This window comes from Pleurodeles waltl, chromosome 10 (genome assembly GCF_031143425.1).
Source record: "Pleurodeles waltl isolate 20211129_DDA chromosome 10, aPleWal1.hap1.20221129, whole genome shotgun sequence".
Lineage (NCBI taxonomy): Eukaryota > Metazoa > Chordata > Amphibia > Caudata > Salamandridae > Pleurodeles > Pleurodeles waltl.
This window is the reverse complement of record NC_090449.1, coordinates 239,805,766-239,826,097: the sequence shown is the minus strand read 5'-3', so window position 1 is coordinate 239,826,097 and position 20,332 is coordinate 239,805,766. Positions and strand designations below refer to the sequence as shown.

Genomic DNA, 20,332 nt, shown 5'->3' with positions numbered 1-20,332 from the left:
AGCCGGCACCTGGGGAAACCTAGCAAACCAGCGCATTTTTTAAAACTAGAAACCCAGTGGAATCCAAGATGGGGTGACTTGCGGGGCTCTGACCAGGTTATGTTACCCAGAATCCTTTGCAAACATCATAATTTGTCCAAAAAAACCCTTTTTCCTCTCATTTCGGTGACAGAAACTTCTGGAATCTGAGAGGAGCCACAAATTTCCTTCCACCCAGCGTTCCCCTAAGTCTCTCGATAAAAATGGTACCTCACTTCTGTGGGTAGGCCTAGCGCCCACAAAAGGAAATGGCCCAAAACACAACGTGGACACAACATAGTTTTTCACAGAAAACAGAGGTGTTTTTTTGCAAAGTGCCTACCTGTGGAGTTTGGCCTCTAGCTCACCCGGCCCCAGGGGGGGCGGCAGAATTGCCCTAAAATAAATTTGACCCCCCCCCAATCCTCCCCTGCCCGGGAGCGACCCTTGCCTACGGGGTCGCTCCCCCTGCGTGACATTGGCGCCAAAAAACAAATCCCCGGTGCCTAGTGGTTTCTGCCCCTTTGAGGCAGGTTGACCTAAAATCGCCCAATCTGCCCCCAAGGGGGGCAGAAATGGTCTAAATACAATTTGCCCCCCAGGGGAGCGACCCTTGCCTGATGGGTTGCTCCCCATCTCTAAAAAAACAAACAAAAAAAAACCTTTGCCCTGGCGCCTAGAGGTTTCTGCCCCACCCTGGGGGCAGAAATGGCCTAAAATAAATTTGCCCCCCCAATCCCCCCCCCACCCCCCCCGGGAGCGACCCTTGCCTACAGGGGTCGCTCCCCCTGAGTGACATTGGCGCCAAAAAACAAATCCCAGGTGCCTAGTGGTTTCTGCCCCCTTGGGGGCAGATCAGCCTAATAGGCCGATCTGCCCCCAGGGGGGGCCGAAATGGCCTAAAATTAAATTTGCCCCCCCAACCCTCCCCCCCCTCCGGGAGCGACCCTTGCCTACGGGGTCGCTCCCCCTGCGTGACATTGGCGCCAAAAAACAAATCCCCGGTGCCTAGTGGTTTCTGCCCACTTGGGGGCAGATTGACCTAAAATCAACCAATCTGCCCCCAAGGGGGGTAGAAATGGTCTAAATACAATTTGCCCCCCAGGGCAGCGACCCTTGCCTGATGGGTCGCTACCCATCTCTAAAAAATAAAATAAAAATAAATAAATAAATTGCCCTGGTGCCTAGAGGTTTCTGCCCCCCCCTCCCCGGGGGCAGATCGGCCTAATAATAGGCCGATCTGCCCCTAGGGGGGGGCAGAAACGGCCTAAAATAAACTTGCCCCCCCTAGCCACCCCCCCCCCCCCCCCCGGGAGCGACCCTTGCCTACGGGGTCGCTCCCCCTGCGTGACATTGGCGCCAAAAAACAAATCACAGGTGCCTAGTGGTTTCTGCCCCCTTGGGGGCAGATTGACCTAAAATCGCCCAATCTGCCCCCAAGGGGGGCAGAAATGGTCTAAATACAATTTGCCCCCCAGGGCAGCGACCCTTGCCTGATGGGTCGCTACCCATCTCTAAAAAAATAAATAAAAAAATAAAAATAAATTGCCCTGCCGATTCAACCATCAAGGTTTAAATGCCAAAATACGATTGCGCACACTGCTGATCCGAACTGCAAGAGTTAAATGCCAAGAATGAATCGAGCACTCTGTTGCCGATTCAACCATCAAGAGTTAAACACCAAGATACGATTGCGCACACTGCCGATCCGAACTGCAAGAGTCTAATGCCAAGAAAAACATTGCACACGCAATGTAACCAAAAGGCCCAAAATTCGAGTATTTCTGAAAACGGAGTCCGGGGCCTAACCCGACCTCCGTCTTACCACCCTGCTTGAAGATCACCAAAGGAAATGAAGACCGGGCCTGGAAATCCTAGGTAGGCCTTCAGCACAGGAGCTCAGGAAAATGCTACTGCTCTGCACCAGGACCTCTGAATAGTGAGCACGTGGAGCTGGGCTGGGTCCCTTAAATAGACCCAGGCCCCGCCCACGTGCCACACCCAGCCAGGCTGCAGGAAGGGATTCTAGAAAGGCTTAGAATAGGGACCACACCCTAACCACACCCTGTAATACTGCAGCAAAGCCTTGAAAATGCACAATACATTGCAAAAAGCATTAATTATGTTTTAACATGAATCTCTGCAAAGCAAAAGGTTAACATACTGCATTAATACATAATGCATGGATTATTACATTTCATAAGAGTTAGTTTATTGCGTTACGTTGCCCGTAGAGCGCGCACTGTCCTGATGTTGACACTTGGCAAATTATTCAGTGCTCTTTGGACCCCAAATAGGTGATGAAGCAAACTGCTGCCTGAACCTAATAGTCTAGCTGTTAAGGACTGCTTTATGTCACGATTCCTCCTCTCCTCTTGTGCTTCTTTAGTGCTGTTCTTGGCGGCGGTTCTCTAAATTTCAGGCTTTTTCGGCTTGACTCCCAAACTATCCCAACCTATACTGGTATAGGTATCGGAAATAATTTTCGGTAGTTGACACTCCTGTTCCAACTGTGGAATCTCCCAGAGCCGCTGGGGTATAACCAACGCTACCACTTCCCCTTTAATGTTACTTAGTATTATTGAGGAGACTGTTGAAGTTAAGCATCAGTTTCATCCCCAAATCCGTGGCTGGAGCAGTTCCTTGCTCATTTTGAATCTGTTTTAACACTTCCGGTAAATTGGCAAGTGTCAGGGTACCATGAGTGGTGGTGTAAATTGCAGCAAAGAACTACCTCAAGTGGTGCAGTCACCCACTGAGGGAACCATTCCCAATGGCAAGCACACTGAGAATTCTATGTTCATCTTAGGCTGCTGTATCAGGAAAGACTGCTTCCAGCTGGTTAGTTTTTTGTGCTATTCAGAACTGAATCTTTTCACATTATGCAGGCGCTTTGCCCATGATATAATGTATTGTTTGTGGGTTAATTCCGATAGCAGCAAATTGGTGACCAGCTGGTGCAGCCCATGCTGGGGCGGTGTTCAAGGTCAGCAGAGCTAATTGTTCTAATTGTCCGTAAAGATGTACTAGCTCATTCTAAAGTGCACATACGTCGGCTATTTGCATAACCTGTACGCCAGGAAGTGGTGCGTATGTGGAAAACATGGGCCACGTTGGCTTGTCATTACTTAAAGGACCTAATCTCATGGGTTGTATTACATGTAAAAGGGAGCCATTGAACCAATTTTGTTGTTCTTGATAAGTAAGGGCTATCACTAGATACTGATTTGCTCTGTACTGCTGCGGTACACTTGAAATTTGGTATGTGTGCATGTTGTAGTGTCTTCCTCGGGAAAGGTAACCAAAGCATAGACTGTTTCTGTTTAGTATGCCTCATGAGCTTTCACAATAAATGTGACATCCCTGCCCTTATCTGTTAAGCCATGGGCTACTAAATGTTGCTTTAAAGCATGCCTGACATTTTCTGAAATGTGTACATCGTTAGCCATGTTGAATAATGGGTGCAGAGATGGAACACCAAATGGGGATAAAATCCTTTTAAAAGTTCAAGCTTGAACAACCTACAGCCTAGTTAGGTGCTCACTGTTCAGCTGAGAAGGATTACCCCCAAGACCACGGACATCTCTGTATAACGGAACTTAGAGTACCCGATGTGTGTGAGACAGATACTCAGGATATCCATAAATTAGTGCCAACACACCATGTTTGGTGGCCCCATGTCGTAGTTGGCCTCTCGCTCCTAGGCGAGACTGCCGATTTAGTGATGACAGCACTTTTGTTTGTAGGCGACTAGGCCAATCCTTCAAGTCGCAACTGTCAGCCCAACCCTCCCGGCTTACAAGCAGTACCTCATCAAAAACACAAACAGTAAAAGGTGATTTTTGGCAACCTTTCGCTTGGAGTCTAGATTGCAATATCTCAAGGGAGTCATGGTGAACGGAAGTTACACTTTACTCATGTTAGCGATAAGTCTAAGTCACACACAGGCAATAGAGGAGATGCAGGAGAGTTCTCAATGAGTTTACTGATAAGGCTGCGATCTACAATAAAATGCATGTGCTGCAATGATTAGGATAATGCATAATAAAAGACGCATGATTGTGGAGATGAGAGTCGTGAATACAAAGACCCCCACAATCTCATAATAAACAATGAAAATTCATAGCATAGAGAACCTTATCCCTAACCTAATGAGAGCTAGGTGTGATAAACCAAATCTGCCAGTACCATGACCATGAGCAGCGCCCCCCCCCCAACCCTCGTTATCTTGGAAAGATGTCTAGGTCAGACTCCGTGGGGACACAAAGGCTAAATTCTGCAGGAAAGAAGGCGTAGATAGCATCTGGTAGAAATCCCTCTGATAACCATGTCTGCGTGAGTTGCATTTATACAGATCTTGTAGGACCCCTGACACATTTATGTTCCCAAGCAATAGATAAGGGGGCAGGTCTTTGGAAGCAATTATGTAAACAATTCCCACCACAAGTACATTATGTTCCTGTCACACGTAAGTGGGAAAGGGACATGATGTGAATACCTAAGTACATCACTTGATTTTGACCCTGATGGTGATGCCTTCACAGAGTGGCACTTATGATGCAAATCAAGACAATTTTATAACCATAAGAATGGCAGGCACCTTAAGAGAAATAATAAAATAAATGGACTATAACAGAGCACACAAATAGGGTAAAATTCACTAGGTGACGGGGCACAGGCCTGCAAGCCAAGGGGCTCAGCTAATCTCCTCCTTCCCAATAAAAACAAATATGGATTCACAACACTTGGAGGCTGAGATAAATTGCTTTGTGCTCCAGGTGATTGATGTGCATGGCCTGCTGAGTTGGAGACCACTTCCTCTGAATTTATAAATCATGAAGATGTCTTGAAGATGTCCGCCCCATTCTTCTAGGGAGTGTCCATGGTGATGACAGTGGCGAACCTGAGGCAGGAATGTAAGGCCCTTGGAAAGATGGTGTGGGCGTGATAGTGCTGCTATCATTTTCGATGTAATCTTTACTAGGTTGAAGGATTCAACTGTTTATATCCACTGCTTGTCAACTACCTCTTGTAAAGTTCTCATTTTTAAGTGGGCGAAAGGAACCAGATCTATGGATGAGGACATCATCCCCCAGAGCGACTTGTACAGATGCACTGAAACTGACTTTTTTGTTTGTAGCTCCAGGGCTAAACGCTGAAGTCTCTGCTATATGCCTAGCGATGGAAAAGCTTTGTTCTGCATGGTATCCAAAGTTGCACCTAGGAACACTATGATTGCTGATGGCATAGTCGATGATTTGAGATGATAGACCGTGAGTCCCAAATTGCTGAATAACGTAAGGCATGCAGAGGTGCCTTCCTTTGCTTGACTAGCTGTGGTCGCCTTTATCAGGCAGTCGTCAAGGTATTGTAATACCGGATATCCAGTGCTTCTCAGTGAAGCCACCACAGGAGCGAGGCATTTTGTGAAGATGGTTGGAGCTAACTTGAGACCCAAGGGGAGGACCCTGAATTGGTATTGTGTACTGGCTACTGTAAATCTCAGGAATTTTCGATGCTTAGGATGTATGGAGATGTGGAAGGACACATCCTGTAAATCTAGTATTGTCATATAGTCTCTGTGATTTAGGAGCAGTAAGATGTCCAGAGGCGTGATCATCCAGAAGGATTGCTTGCCTAGAAATTCGTTTAACTTCCGTAGATCTAGAATGGGTCACCATTTCCCCGATTTCTTTCAGGAGTAGAAACCCATTCCATTTTGAGATTGAGGAATCTTTTCAAGTGCCCCTTTCCTCAGCATAGTGCAGCCTTCTTCTTGAAGTAAGTGAAGATGAGGCGGGTGCACTCCCCTTGGGGTAATTGTAGGCTGTCGTTTGAGGAATTCTAGGGTCTGATCATAGGTGGCAAGGCCCAATACCCACTTGTTGGCTGTTATTTCCTGCCAATGATGGGAGTAATTGGAGATGTTTGCGTCCACCGGTAGTGAGGGGTTGGGTGTAGCCGACACTCGAGAAAGATCATTGCTTCCTGCTGGGTTCTTTTCCTTGAGGGATTTGCTTTCAGCAAGGCCCTTGCTTGCTCTAGGCTGCTGCAGGTGGTGGGTGATAGGACTGCTGTTGCTAATACAGCCTGTATTGTTGTTGATAAGGTTGATGGAGTTGCTGATAGCGTCCTCTGTATGTAAAGAGTCCTCTACCACCTGCTCCCCAGAAGGGCAATTCTACAGAATTGTAAAGTTCCCAGCGACTTTTCTGTTTCTTTGTCAGCCTTGATGGACTGCAGCGCTTCATCAATATGCTTTCCAAAAAGGGCTTCTCTGTTGAAAGTCATGTCCAATATTTTTGTTTGGCCTTCAAGTCTAAACAAGGAGGACTTTAACCATCCTTGCCACCATAAGACTGCTGCCCCGCCAAGTGGCCAAACCCAATAGATGCGATGTTCTTTGCGCAGTCGATTATTTCTTAGGATATTCTCTCTCCTTCCTGAAGGATTTTCCTTGCTTCCATTTTTGTGACTCCAGACACTAGATTGATCAGTCCCCTGATATCCAACCACATCTGCCAGTCACAGCGGCCCAATATAGCAAGAGCATGTTCAGTGTGTGTACTGTAATGGCAGACACTGATGACAAATCTTTTGCCTAGGATGCCTGGGGGTCTGCCTTCCAAGTATGGAGGGGCTGAAACAGGCGTAGATTTGTTTTTTTGCGGCTTTGAGCTGCTTGTGCAATAACCAAATCTGCCTCTGGATGGCCCACTAAGCAGGCTGGTGAATCTTCATGGATCTTGCACTTTTTGTCAATCTGTGCTACGACCTCAGCCACCAGAGCTGGATTCAGCATTATATTTGTGCCCCCCTGCCAGATGTACTCTACTATGGGAATAGCACGCACAGATTTTCTTGCAGGCTCCTTGAGGTTCTATAGGAAACAGTCTGACAGTTTAACAGTCATTAGGAGCTGAAACCTTTTTGCAGCCTTCTCCATAAGGTTATGAATTCTCATATATCATCGGGAGGGGATTCTAGTGGTTGGGGGGTTATGAAGATTGTGTGGCCACTAGGTAATCATCCGATTCCTGGTTTGAGCGAACCTGAGGAATCTCTCCTTCCTCCTGATTGTCCTCCTATTAAGATGGGTCCTCTATTGGGGGAGCCGCAATGTTGGATGCCGTGGTCATCCTGGGCATCGTTGGTGGCAGAGTGAAATATGGAGTTTTTGGCAATGGGCGTGGAAGTGGAACAGTGAACTGCTCAGGTGAAGGTGGTCGAGCAGATTCAGCACATCTCCTTTTGTAGTCTGCAAACATACCCTGTAGGTCCTGCAACAAAGACATGGGCACTTGTATGATATCTTCATAGGGATGAGACTGGTCATGTCGCTGATGGTGCTCCTCCTGATGTGTGGATCTATCAGGAACAGTGGGCTGTTGGCAATACTCCTTGTAGTAACGGTCATCTTCTTCCACCTGTTTTTGTAGAGAAGGTGGGGACAGATCATAAGTCTTTCAACCTATGCTGAAGGTAGAAGTAAATACAATCCTGGGCGGGGGAGGGGGGGGGGGGGGCTCCGCGTGTAGCCTTTTCCTTCCCCAACAATTCGAACTATCAGTCATAATGCCAGTAACATTAGAACTCTTACAATACCAGTATGCAGAAAAAACTGAGCAGAGCTCAGAGAGACTCCCTTCACATGACGTGCAGTAGAAAATCTGAGGGACTGGAGCCTCTTTGATAAGGGTTCTAAAGGGAGCTGTCCCCTGATTGTCTGAACTTTAGGTCCTTTTTTTAATGCTGTCAATAAGCTATTAAAGTGAATGTCCTAAACTTTGATTTCTATGTAGGCATTCTATACTGCTATTCAATGGTACCATGGGATGCCCACTTCGATTTCGACGACGGGGAAAGAATCAAGCATGTGAATCTATGAAAGATCGAATACTGGAGAAGGAATAGTTTCTTACCTCCAACTCCAGTTCTCTCATAGGGAAATTTCCATTAAAGTCGTAATCACTGAATAGTCCCGCACACGTGCGGGGACCCGGAGTACGTCTTCACAATATATCCTCTTAAGTGGAGATGTTCAACTTTCTTCAGTAAGGCCTGCAGAGTCATTTAAGAGAGAAAGTCTTAACGCAGCCCCTAGGAGAAGGCTACAAAGGCCCAATTCTTCATTTTTAATTTTAAAACAGCAAAAATTTCTTTCACAAACTCTTTTGTGGGGGTAACAGAGATGAAGCAAGCTAGGACGGTGTAGCCCCATAGGCTGCCATTACATGAGTGAAAATAGAAGTTGTGTCTTTATGAAGCCAGAGACCACCAGTATTCCATCATGCTGAGCAGGTGACAGTTGCTTCAGTTCTTTTTTAAGGCGACCTGCCTGTGATGACACTTTAGAAGAGTGATAAATATTGTCCTGTCCACCTGGGAGGAGGGAGGGTTGTTTATGACTATAAAGGAAATTCCCCAACGAAAGAACTGGAGTTACAGGTAAGAAACTATTCCTTCTCTCGTAAGGGATTTCCATTTATAGTCATAAGCACTGAATAGAGTAGCAAGCCCATCCCGGCTTAAGGCGGTGGAGAGGACAAAAAAAAAAATGCAATTTCACGCAAACAAATTCCTAAGGGAGGCCCACCCTACTTGAGCATCTGCTTTAGCATCCGACTTTAAGCAATAATGCTTGGTAAACATACGGAGAGATCTCCAGCTGGCTGCTTTGGAAAGGGATATTTCTTAACAAAGCAGTTGTAGCTGCTTTACCCTAGTGGAGTGTGCTTTAGGCTTAGCTAATAGTGTTAGCCTTTTGGTAACATAAGAGGATGCAAGAAACAATCAATTGGTAAATGGACTGTTTAGAAGAGGCCAAACCAGTACAGACCGGACGATAGTTGATAAATAGTTGGTCTGACATACATATGTCTCATGCCTTTTCTAAGTTGAATTTTAAAACTCTTCTTACATCCAGGGAATGGAGAGATCTTTCCCTGGAGTGGAGGGATTATGGAAAAATGTTGGAAAAGATAGGGTCTGATTAACGTGAAAATCCGAAATAACCTTAGAGAGAAACTCAGGATGAGCTCTCACAACTACTTTGTTGGAGTGGAAGACTGTATATGATTCGTGAGAACCGCGTGCCTGTATTTTGCAAACCCTGCGAGCCGATGTTATAGCCACAAGGACGTTTCAGACCCCTAGAAGGTGAGCATTAGGTACAGAGCATGAGTGTCGCTTTGAGGAAGCTATTAATAACTTTCTATTTCCAGACTCTTGGCTACGGAAGCAGTGTGCTGAACCGGAAGTACAGCGTGAAACCAGGAAGTGGATCAGGCCACGCAGGATGCAGCAGAGCACGGTCGCGGACGAGCGGTCCTCTGTGCAGCCAGACAGCCGTGGGCCGGTCTGACCCGAAAAGACCCGCTGAGAGCTCCCACTGCTCCTCACCCTCTCGTCCTTCCTCTCTCTTCTTCGGAGCGCAGTGCACAGTGAGGCAGGAGGAGGAGAAAGGGAAGGCAGGTGAAGCGCGAGCGTGGCATCTTTAGGCGGCTGCTGCCAAGTGAGAGCCCTGGTCCTCCACGGAAGTGGCCCTGCTAGGTCTGGGTGCAGCTTGTGAGGGGGCCGGTGAGACCCGCTAGCCACCAGAGGTGTGCCAGCTGCACTCTCTTGGGGGCACCTCACAAGGGGAGTGAAGCGCGGCGCCCTGCCTCAATTCGTATGGCCTATACCCAAGCAGGAACCAACCGGCCCCACCAGGACCAACTAGGACCACAACAGGGCAACCAGCAGGGCTCAGCAGGATCCAGAAGGGCCTGGAAGGCCCCAGCAGCAGCCCAGCAGGCCTACAGTAAGACCAGAGGGGTGCGTCCTAGGAATCGAGGTATGTGCACTGCCATACCACCAAGTTCCAATTCTGCAATCAGCAGCGACATTATCAGTCATAGCCAACAGACACCAAGAGTGTGTGGGAATAGCAAGTGATTATGAGAACCCGCAGCTCCCTTCTCCTGAGTGCCCACAACTGGATCCAAAACCTAATGAAAAAAGAGAAAGCAGCTTCCAACAAGCAGGGTGGGGGAAAATGAAGCACGCCAGGAGGCATCAAATCACAATAGAGGCAAACCCCCAGAAGTCAATCAAGTTCAAGAAGCTAAAGGTGTGCACCCCCACAGAATACAAGCAGGCACAAGGGGGAGGCCGAAACACAGGCACAGGGGGCCAAGGAATAGACAAGTACTTCACATCACTGGGGAAAAACACCTGCCACAAACCCCCTACCCCCCTAGGAGGAACATTTTCAAGACCACAGCCCAACTGGAGGTATTTCAGTGACAGTGCCATTACACTGGCCACCTCCTGGGAAGCCTCTCCTCCAAGTAAAACGGTACAAGAATACATGCCGGAGTGTTACATCCCAAGTGCATCAAGCACACAACCCTCCATATAGCTCATGACAATTCAGTTGAGCACACCATCCAACCTCAAAAATGGGATCCCATTGTATCTCCAATCATAGCGATAAGAGGCAGGGGTGGGACACCCAGAAACCACGCCCCCTAAGAAAATAGCATAGAAGGAAGGCAGATAAAGCTGGGTCCAGTATCACCAGCCTTAGCAAAACAATCAACCTCCCCGCGCTGGGTCGTCTCACTTACACAGGAAGAATTAGAGGAGGTCTTCAGCAAAGAAGAGGAGCAGTGTGCAGAGGGAGAGGGTGCTCTCATAACACCTAAAGAAAAGAGTGTCAAACATCCCAGTACTATAGGGGCACCGGTACTTGAAACATCAGCCTACATGGCAGAAATATTACAAATGTCACTAAAAATAAAGGTGCTACATGCCAGACTCTGAAAACCACCTTCATTGGAGGCTGCACCAAAATGGCATAGACCCACAAACAGCAGAAGATGCAGACTTTGCGCACATCACCGGGAAGACTTCATACCCATCCTTTGTATTTGCCCCACTCTACTACCCTGGAAAAAGCTGTATCTGAAAAACATCTTCAGCGCCAATGGTATCAGATTATGCCAGCAGGCTATCCTGTTAAGTCTGAAAGGATTGACTCCGCAACACATGGCCTGTTTTGCAAAATGTATTTTAAAAATAGAACACTCTTTAAAAAAATGCCACAAAAAAACAAGATGATAAAACAGGTCCTCAGCTGGCGTAGGAAATGAACACTGTAAGCTCTGGGCTTTCGAGCAATGGCCGCAGCATTTCCACCAACTGCACTCTCCATATCCCACCTGTAGACTGGACTACTTAGATTTTATTAGTAAAAAAAAAAAAAAAAAAACGCCTTCTGATGTTTTTCACCTAGAGCCCCTTTCAGTAGGTCTAATTTACCTAGTCAGTAACTCAGTGTTGATCCAGTATGCTTGACTATACAACTGAAGAAGATCAACACGTGAATCTGGCTTATCTGGCCTAACAACCACAAAGAAAGCAAGAATGTATAAATTGTTTTATGGTGTTTTTAACGTTTCCTTTTGTACGGTTGCAATTATTTTAAGTAATTATGCAATAAAGCATTAAAAAATACTTTAGCTGTTTTCCAGGAAAGGTGTTGCAGGGATGCTTTGCGAATAGGTTCGAAAGGATCTTGCATTAGACGAGAGAGAGTACAATATTAAGATCCCAGGGAGGAGAAGGACGCCTAATGGGAGGGTAAACCTCTGTCAATCACTCTAGAAAATTCTTAATGACTGGGATTGTGAATAAAGAGGTTTGTGAAGGACATTTTCTGCAAGTTGTTAGGGTTGCCAAGTGAACCCTTACACAAGCAAACTGCAAGCCGGATTTTGCCAGCTGGAGTAGATATGGCAGTATAACGTCCTTCTGGCAAGAAGTGGGGTCCACGTTTTTGAAGGGACATCAAATGCAGAATCTCTTCCACTTGAGGCATATGCGGAACGGGTGGAAGGCCGCTTAGCCTCTTTGAGGATGTCCATGCACTCCTTTGGCAGATTCAAGTGTCCACACTGTACTATCTCTGAAACCAGGCCACTAAATTCAGGGAGGAAAGATTGGGATGCAGTATCCAGCCTTGAAACTTCGTCAGGAGGTTTGTCCTGCATGGCGGCCACAGATGTGGATGGATGGACCGGTGAAGAAGGTCCGTGAACCACCAATGGCGTGGCCACTCTGAAGATTTTAGGATCATCTTGGCTCTTGAGTAGGACAGCTTGATGAGAACTGCTGGTATCAGGGCGAATCGGTGGAAAAGCGTGAAGAAATTTGCTGGACCAGTATCCACAAGGCATTCCTGGTAGGTAATACCTCAAGGCGAAGCTTTGACATTTTTTGTTTCCTGCTGTGGCAAACAGGTCTTAGGAAGGTGTGCCCCACAGATTAAATAAGTCCTGAACGTCGTCATGGTGCAAAACCCACTTGTGATTTTCTTGCAGAATCAGCTGAGAGATTTTGCATGACCATTTTGTACACTTGGAAGCTGCATAGCAATGATTGTCAGATTTCTGGCTAAGAGCCATTTCTGGCTAAGAGCCATTTCCATATTGTTTGGGCTTCGTGCGAAAGCAGCCTTGATCTTGTCCCTCCCTGCTTGTTGAGAACCTGATAGTTGTATTGTCCATTTGTACAAGCAGTTTGACCTCCAAAGACAAGTATTAATGATGTTTGAAATGATTGCTGGTAAGGAGTGAGCAAAACTGCACACCATGCTGATGACTGCTTGGGATTGGCGGTAATAATCATATGTACAACCTCAAATAGAGAGGTGAGGAGAAGAGAAAAAGTCTGTACTGCTAACAAAAAATTCAGCTTGCAGACACAATAGTTATCAGAACTTTACCTGGCTGAGTTATTTGATAATACTGGACAACTGATTTGTATAATTCCCTGCTTACGGAATTCAGATAGTATAATATATTTTCTTTGCAACATTAATAGCCGTGCAGTAATGTGCTCTGAATTCACTGCACACAGCTTTTTTATCCTCCTTTTTTTTTTAAACTACCACTGAGCTAGTGTGGCCTCATTGTGCATTTTATTAGTCAGATTACCAAAGTACCATCTCTGTGATTCCCTCATTGTTTCCTTTGCAGCACATTCTTTCAACCGGGTCAAGGAATAAACCAGGCTCCTACTTTGAGTGCTAAGGCCCATTTCCATTGCTACGATCTTTTGATGGATTAATGACTCTTGTGACTATAGTTTGGTCAATAGTAGGTCCCCCTCTATATCTGTCTGGTGTCTTCTGTTATTAACCAATCGATCTTCTGAGGCTCTATTAAATGGACACTACATATGACATTAGGACCAATTTCTCTGACCAATCAGAAATCCCAGTTTTTGTGGGATGGGAATCCCAGTTAACCTTTGGGTGGTTTGTTTCTGATATTGCTTTATCTGATATATAACCTCAAAAAAACTGATCTACCCATACTTAAAGTCAGGCCTACCTTGAAACAAGAACAAGGGCCAGACCAATCATAGTTCACTTAATACATTTGCAATATTCTGTTTGCCACATTTAGAAATTTTGACACATTACCCAAGCAAAGAACTGAGAGACAAAGACTGCCAGACACTGACAAGTAATTGTGATCTCCAGGTCATAGGATAGGACTGTGAAAATGTCTCAATGTTCTCTTTAATACAGCACTCTACTGTGCTATTTGGTGACGTCTTTGGCAGAGAATGTACTAGGACTTCCAAGCTTTTTTTCTGTTCTGCTAAACAGTAACTGATTTACTTTTTCTACACATAATGTAAATAATGACCTTTTATTTCTAAAATAACTGATGGGTGTTGGATTTATTATGGCTAGCAGTGAAACCGTAACCGAGTTACAAAATTCCTACTATTTGCTTCAGTAACCCTCAACTGCTCCACCTACCTGTTCTCAGAGAGTCAACTGTACAAAGAGAGTACAAAGTGACAAATCAATCAATATTCAGCTGGAGTGCAATAGTAGCCTAGGGCACCGCCATTTTTAAAACACCAGTACCAATCACTGATACAAACCAAACAATGACCCAGAGGAAAGACCTGAAAGTAATTCAGAAGCAAACTTTTACAATGTTAAGGCACACATTCGGACACACTGAACATGTTACTCACTTAGAAAACAGTATTTTCTGTTTTTTCTGCTTGTGGAATCCCTGGGCAGGAATATGTGCTCAAGGCCTTCAAAATGACTGAATCTCAGCTGCAGATCCTCTTTGGTTTCAGATTTCTTAATTCCAGACACATAAACAATGGTTTCTGTTTCAATGTCTCTGTCCAGCTCCCTAATAATACTGTCATAGTCCAGCGTTGTTTCTCTGATGGGCCTTTGAACCTTTCAGATGACAAAAAAAATACACAGATGAAACAAAGGCTTACTGAACATGCTCCATTACCACAAATATCACATTAGAAGTCCATAATTACACCTGAGCATTTATGTTGGTTGATGCAGTTTTCACCTCAAAAGATAAAGACAAACAGAAGGCGTGTCTCAGTGGGGAAAGCTCAGTATCCAACCTGTCACCTAATGAACTCAGAGTATAATCTTTGGAGACGCATTTCACATCAGCAACTGGAATATATAACTAGACAGATATGAGACCATCACCTGAAAGCAAGGTAGATGTATATATTACTCTTAAGACTGAATTATGTGAAAATCGAAAGTCTCTAAAACCCTTATTAATGAGGATTTCTGAATTGAGAGAGGAATCAGTGCAAAGAGGACATTATTTAACGCTTCTGTGATCACAAGTGAGAAAATAAGGTAGATCGGTAAAGAAGTTACATTTTGTTATGTTAGTCAGTTTTATTATGTTATGCACCATTACGTTAATCTGACTTGCAAAGCAGGCATTTGCCACATGTGATTGCAAAAAGGGATAACATGGAAACGTAGGAGCAGTGATTTTCCAGGCTATACTTGGCAATAAGACTGATTTATCTTTTCTCCAAAGTTCAACAAGGCCTTCATTCATCTTGGTGAAAAATAAGGTCTTAAAAAGCTCTGTATTTGGTAAAAGATTCCAATGAATGAGTACTGCAGGTAAAATGTTTTACATTTGCTTAGCCTGATTATGTGATGTCCTGGGGAGCTGTAACTGTGAAAGGATTGGAATTCAACTGGTGGGAGGAAAGGTCCAGCTGGACACCCATCTGTCAGTACGCCCAAATGCATGACCTCAGTTGTTAGCCATCCTGAACAGTTTGGTCATTAGCCCTTCTCTGAAACACGTGTAATTTTATTCAGGCATGAAGTTTTAGTTCAGTACATTCCACAACCTAAGACCATGGGCCTAACTCAGTGTTTCAGCCTTTGAAGGCTATGCTGCTGATGAACTGTTATGATTATAAGCATAGTGAATTGCTTCATTTGTTTAGTTAGGCAGGTCCTTTACCCTGGTAGTCGTTATGGACAGTGCAGAGGACTTTTAATTCAAATGCAACTCCTACAGAATGATGCGCAATTGGTTGAATGAGCTGCATGTCTTTAGTTCATCACCTTTTACTACCCTACTGTTACTTTGCTCATCTATACATAACACTGAGTGACTTAATTTGTTGTACTCTCACGTAATCTCTCTTTCATAAGCTTAACTTTATCATGATGCTGACTATGCACGTAATCCTCTTTCGATTTGGTTTAATTACATTGAATTCTATTAATATTAACCCTTACTGTAATCTTAGATGTAATTAACCCTAGCTACAACCCTAAATTAAACTAATGCAAGTTATTTATAATACATAACTGCAAACTCTAATCCTATTTTAATCTAATTAAACAAAAAATGTAATAACCATGCTGTAAGTGCAAAGCTAACTGTAACCCTTTCCTCAATATAATTTGAATAATGTAAACATATCAAGGTTGTTTATACTGTATTACAATAATGCCTCTTAACCTTGAATTAAGTTAATTGCAAACCCTATTCCAACTCTTACGATAACCCTGACCTTATATCTTATTAAATACATTCACAGTCTAATTTGTAAAAGAAACAAGTGCGGGTCCTCAAAACAATGTTAGGAGCCCGCTGCTGACTTTGTTGAACCTCATGTCTGGGTGGTCTTGAGTCTATGGCCATGAGTCCAACTCAAGCATTTTTTCTTCTACCACCCTACACTTCCTGTTTCTCATCTCACCCTTGCAGGTTTCCCTATCTTTGTCACTATTTTAATTTTTCTCTTCGTCATTCTTTCTCCCTTCTCTCCACTGCCACGGGTCACAAGTCTGAAGGTGAAAAATAAATCCTAGCCTCCAAAAATACGTGCTGGTGACCACCACCTGCAAAATTACAATTAAACTAATAACTAACATTATACGAACCTCAATGTTAATATAACCTCAAAGTTAAGAAAACTAGATTGACACAAAATACTTACAAATAATTTTGAGATAATTAAAACTTAATGCTTAACTTTACTTGCAATAAAAGAGGCCTTTCCGAAGTTTGCAGCAAATATTGCCTTTCTCAATGCAGGCAAAGTGAAGGTGCTGTTGACCTAACAGACGTGAAGTAAATGTCAGAGAAAGTAAAAGTGGCAACGAAAAAAATGAGCCACTGTTAAAGGGTCTGCTCTGTGACCAGCACAGACACAACAAGCGGCAGGCTTGCTATTTAAGACAAGCCAACACGCTCATCATCATCATCATCATCATGGTCCCCTCCTCCGTACAAGTTTCTTTCAAAGCTCCAATGCTTGGCTTGTAGTCCGTGCCTGCAACACTAAAATTGGCGTCTCATAAGGTCTCTTGCAAGACTCATTTTCGTTCACACAAACACCACATATTTAGAAGTCTTCACCTCCTTGAACTGTCAGTTACCAAAACTCCTGAGGCCTCACATTTCACATTACATTTTAAGTATAAAGAGTTCTTCCCAATCTTACAGTCATAGTAAAACCCAAATATGTTTTTCTATGTTTGCATGTGGTAACCACATTACTGGTCCCTGGGCTATTATTAGTCTTCAGTTTCAACTACTTCTGGTTTACGGTGAAATAAAAAAAAATAGGGTACAAATCATTTCATTTTTTCAGTATTGCATGTGTTAACATGTAGCAGATCATGGATCACCTTGCTGAAATAGGGTAATAAAGATTCTTGTATATGTGACTATATGCTAAGTGGAGTTAAATCAATTTTAATCTGGAATAGAAGCATGCCACATTTTCTAGAAATTTTGAGTGTGTAAACGGGCTTCATAGCCAGTCTAAAATCTACCAGGTGTCCATGTGATACATCCAGACACATCCTGAGCAAGATATGGTTGCAACCTACCATTTAAAAGAAACCCTATTTTCACCTAGGCACTAATTATATAGTCCCTCTCCCTTCCCACATCAGAGGAGTAAGGTTGGCTGCATCCTAACATTTAAAAGAAACCCTTTTTTTCAACTAGTCACTAATTATATAGTGCTTCCCACAACACAGGAGTGCGGTCGACCATGAATAACTATCTATTCTTTTCGATGCATGTCATACCTTGATAAGGCTTCCTTCAATGCAGGCTCCATCTAAGATTTCTACAGCCAGCTGTGCCGCCTCAAGTATTTCGTACTGAATACAGACAAAAGGCTGTAAGTGGAAAATAAATATTAGGAAAACAGAAAAAGTGTTTCCACAAGTAGCTTAGCAGAACACTTTACAAAAAGGACAGACAATTCATGTTTGCATAACCAGTTCTGAACACACTCAATAACATTTTTTGTGTGAGATAAAGCATCGGTCTTCAAGTCGAAAACCTTTCCTTTTAATTAGAGCACCTAAAACTGTTCATATGTAATAGAATAATTTAACTGATTTCAGATACTCACAGAACAAAACAAGCTAACACCATCTGAAAATGTGGTGAATTAAATGCTATTACCTTACAGAATAGAGTTAAACCTGCAAATCACATTCTGCTGGAAAAATGTAACCATTCCAATGCTTATTTAAATAATCCATATTTCTATAGCTTAAGACCGACTGGGAGGCTTGATGGGAAATGCATATAAAAGTGCACATTTCTTCCTCTCCAAAGATCCGCACCATCAGAATAACTCCTCAAAATGAACACTAAAATTGTGACTATGCCATGCTTGTCTACCACTTTCTGGCCCAAATCCTACTTTATACCAGATCTACTTATGAGACCTACATTAGAAACAAATCTACAAAGAAACACCTTTATAAAAAACTCACATGAAGAAATCTCAGGAAATATATATTTTTTATTTTTACATTAAATGGACGACTCCATTGTTTCCCAACCTGTGGTCCGGGGACCCCTGGGGATCCGCGAAACCTTCTCAGGGTGTCCGCGACTGCTAGGAAAATTAAAAAATATTAACAAATATTAAGAAATTAGGTCCCCAGCTTCCAATAATGACTGAGGCGGGGTTCCCCGGATTCCAATGATGATTCAGTGGGGGTCCCTGGGTTTCATTAATGTTAAAGTGGGGGTCCACAGGAATCAAAAGGTTGGGAACCACTGGACTACACCAATAAAGTACTTACTATAGAAGAGGGTTATCATAAAAGTGCATATCCCCATACATTATCTTTCCGATAATACAATGCAAACCTTGAATACACTTTTCCAATTAATTGTACTGCCCCAGATGACAGAGGCCAAACTTCCTAACATCATAAGAGCTGTTTCACATTTGATTGTTATTTTACTTTGCAAATGTTCCTATAACTGGCACCAACAGATTGAACATATCTATTCCTTTAAAAGAAGACACAGGGGTGGGGCCAACCAACATGGCCGATTGGAGGTGAATCGCAACGGCTCCGTCAACGACCCCTTCAAGCCATGAATCTAGGAGCGCAGTGGAGGAGCCCCATGCCACCCCCGACCCGGTAAAGTTTCCAGGTGCCGCGGGGGAGGGGGAACTGCGGGGGTGAAACCCGCCAGGAGTGGCCCCCCAGGCAGAGCAGAACGGACTGTGAGCTGCGTGGCCTCGGGGGACAAGCAGCCTGCCATGCTGCAGGAGGAGTGGGGCAGACGCAGCCAGGGGCTGGAGCCCCAAGAAGGTACCGGGGGCTGCAGACATTAGCGTGCAGGGAGAGGAGACCTCCCCCTCGCCTGGTCTGCGTGAAACCGCGGCGGGCACTGTTGGAAGAGGAGCCCGTGCGGCGGCGAGGAGGAGGAGCGGTTTGCTCCATGCTGGGGAGGCCCGGAGGCCCCGGTGGGGTGGCCCCGCCTCTATTGGTGGTGGCAGCCTGGTGGTGATTCCCAGCACATGGATGGTGCCCTTGGAGGGGGGTGCCGGCCCCCGGGCGTGCTGAGAAGTTGGCATGGTACTGGGGGCCCGTGCAGTGACGCCATGGAGAGACTAGGCCCTTCGGAGTGATGTGCCCTAAGGAGACTAGTTGCCCCTGGCAGGACAGAAGGAGAAGATGGCATTGCGAGTGGGGGGCCCCACGGAAGCTAGGAGTGGTGTGCCTGGGTGAGTAGCTGCATCCCCCGGTACCTACCGGAGGGACCCCTGGGAGTGCGGAGCGGAGCCCTCAAGAGGACTTGGGGTGGTGGTCCAATGGGGAGACTGATGCGCCCGGGGGGAGGGGGGGAGGGAGATGGCGGTTTCTCCCCTCCCTTCGTGACCTGAGCAGGAGATCGGCGGGCCCCCTGTGAGGAGCCAAAGCACCCCAGCAGAGGAGAGGCATCCTGTGTCCTGGTGTGACCCCGTGGAGATGGGATTCTCTGTGTGGACGGCCCTTGGGGGAGCTTATGCCTCAGCGGAAGGCGCAGACCAACAGGGACTCCAACTATTTTGCCCTCGTGGGAGCGGGGAGTATAGGCCTGTCACAGGAAGGAGAGATGGCGCTTACGAAGGAGGATCTCCTGGCCGTTTAAGGTCAAGGAAGGCATTCTCTTACGGGCGAGAAGACAGGACACTGCCTCCTTTCAGGGAGCCGATGCTCCCTCTATCAGGATATTGCACGGGCAACATTAGCACGGAGGCAGCAATACCGCCCTGTGACGAAGGCCCTAAGAGCAAAAAACATACGGTATCGCTGGACATTTCCCTTTGGCCTGGCTTTTGAACTTCATAACAAGGCTTGCCACTACATGACAGTCAACGAGGCTGCAGCTGCGCTGGGCTTACAGTTGGAAAGCGAGGGTGGAGGCCTCGCTGCTGCTGAGACCTAGCAGGGGGTGATGGCCCCTCCACCTCGGCGGAGCAATGGAGACAGCAGAGGAGGGGGAGGAGGACCCCCAAGAAGTGACATTTTCCATCTGTCTGGTTTCTGCGTTGTTTTAGAGTGATCCGGGGGGCCTGCGGGGTGACTCAAGGTGGAGGTCCTATTTGAGGCAGGGTGACGGCATTGAGCCTTCTTCAGGAGAGGAATGGTTGAACTCTGTGGAACTCGGCGAAGACTTGCCTGCCT

The 20,332-nt window shown here is 45.4% G+C and overlaps 1 protein-coding gene across 5 annotated transcripts in view; it reads right to left on the bottom strand.

Annotated features, from left to right (window-relative positions):
- Nucleotides 1-20,332, bottom strand: part of REXO5 (RNA exonuclease 5) — a 567,496-nt gene that overhangs the window by 121,212 nt on the left and 425,952 nt on the right. For all 5 annotated transcript variants that reach the window (XM_069210276.1, XM_069210273.1, XM_069210274.1 and 2 more), the window contains 2 exons: nt 17,435-17,527; nt 14,059-14,278 (listed from right to left, as the gene is read on the bottom strand). In XM_069210276.1, the coding sequence (XP_069066377.1) occupies nt 14,059-14,278; nt 17,435-17,527 (313 nt within the window). The remainder of the gene's footprint in view (nt 1-14,058; nt 14,279-17,434; nt 17,528-20,332) is intronic.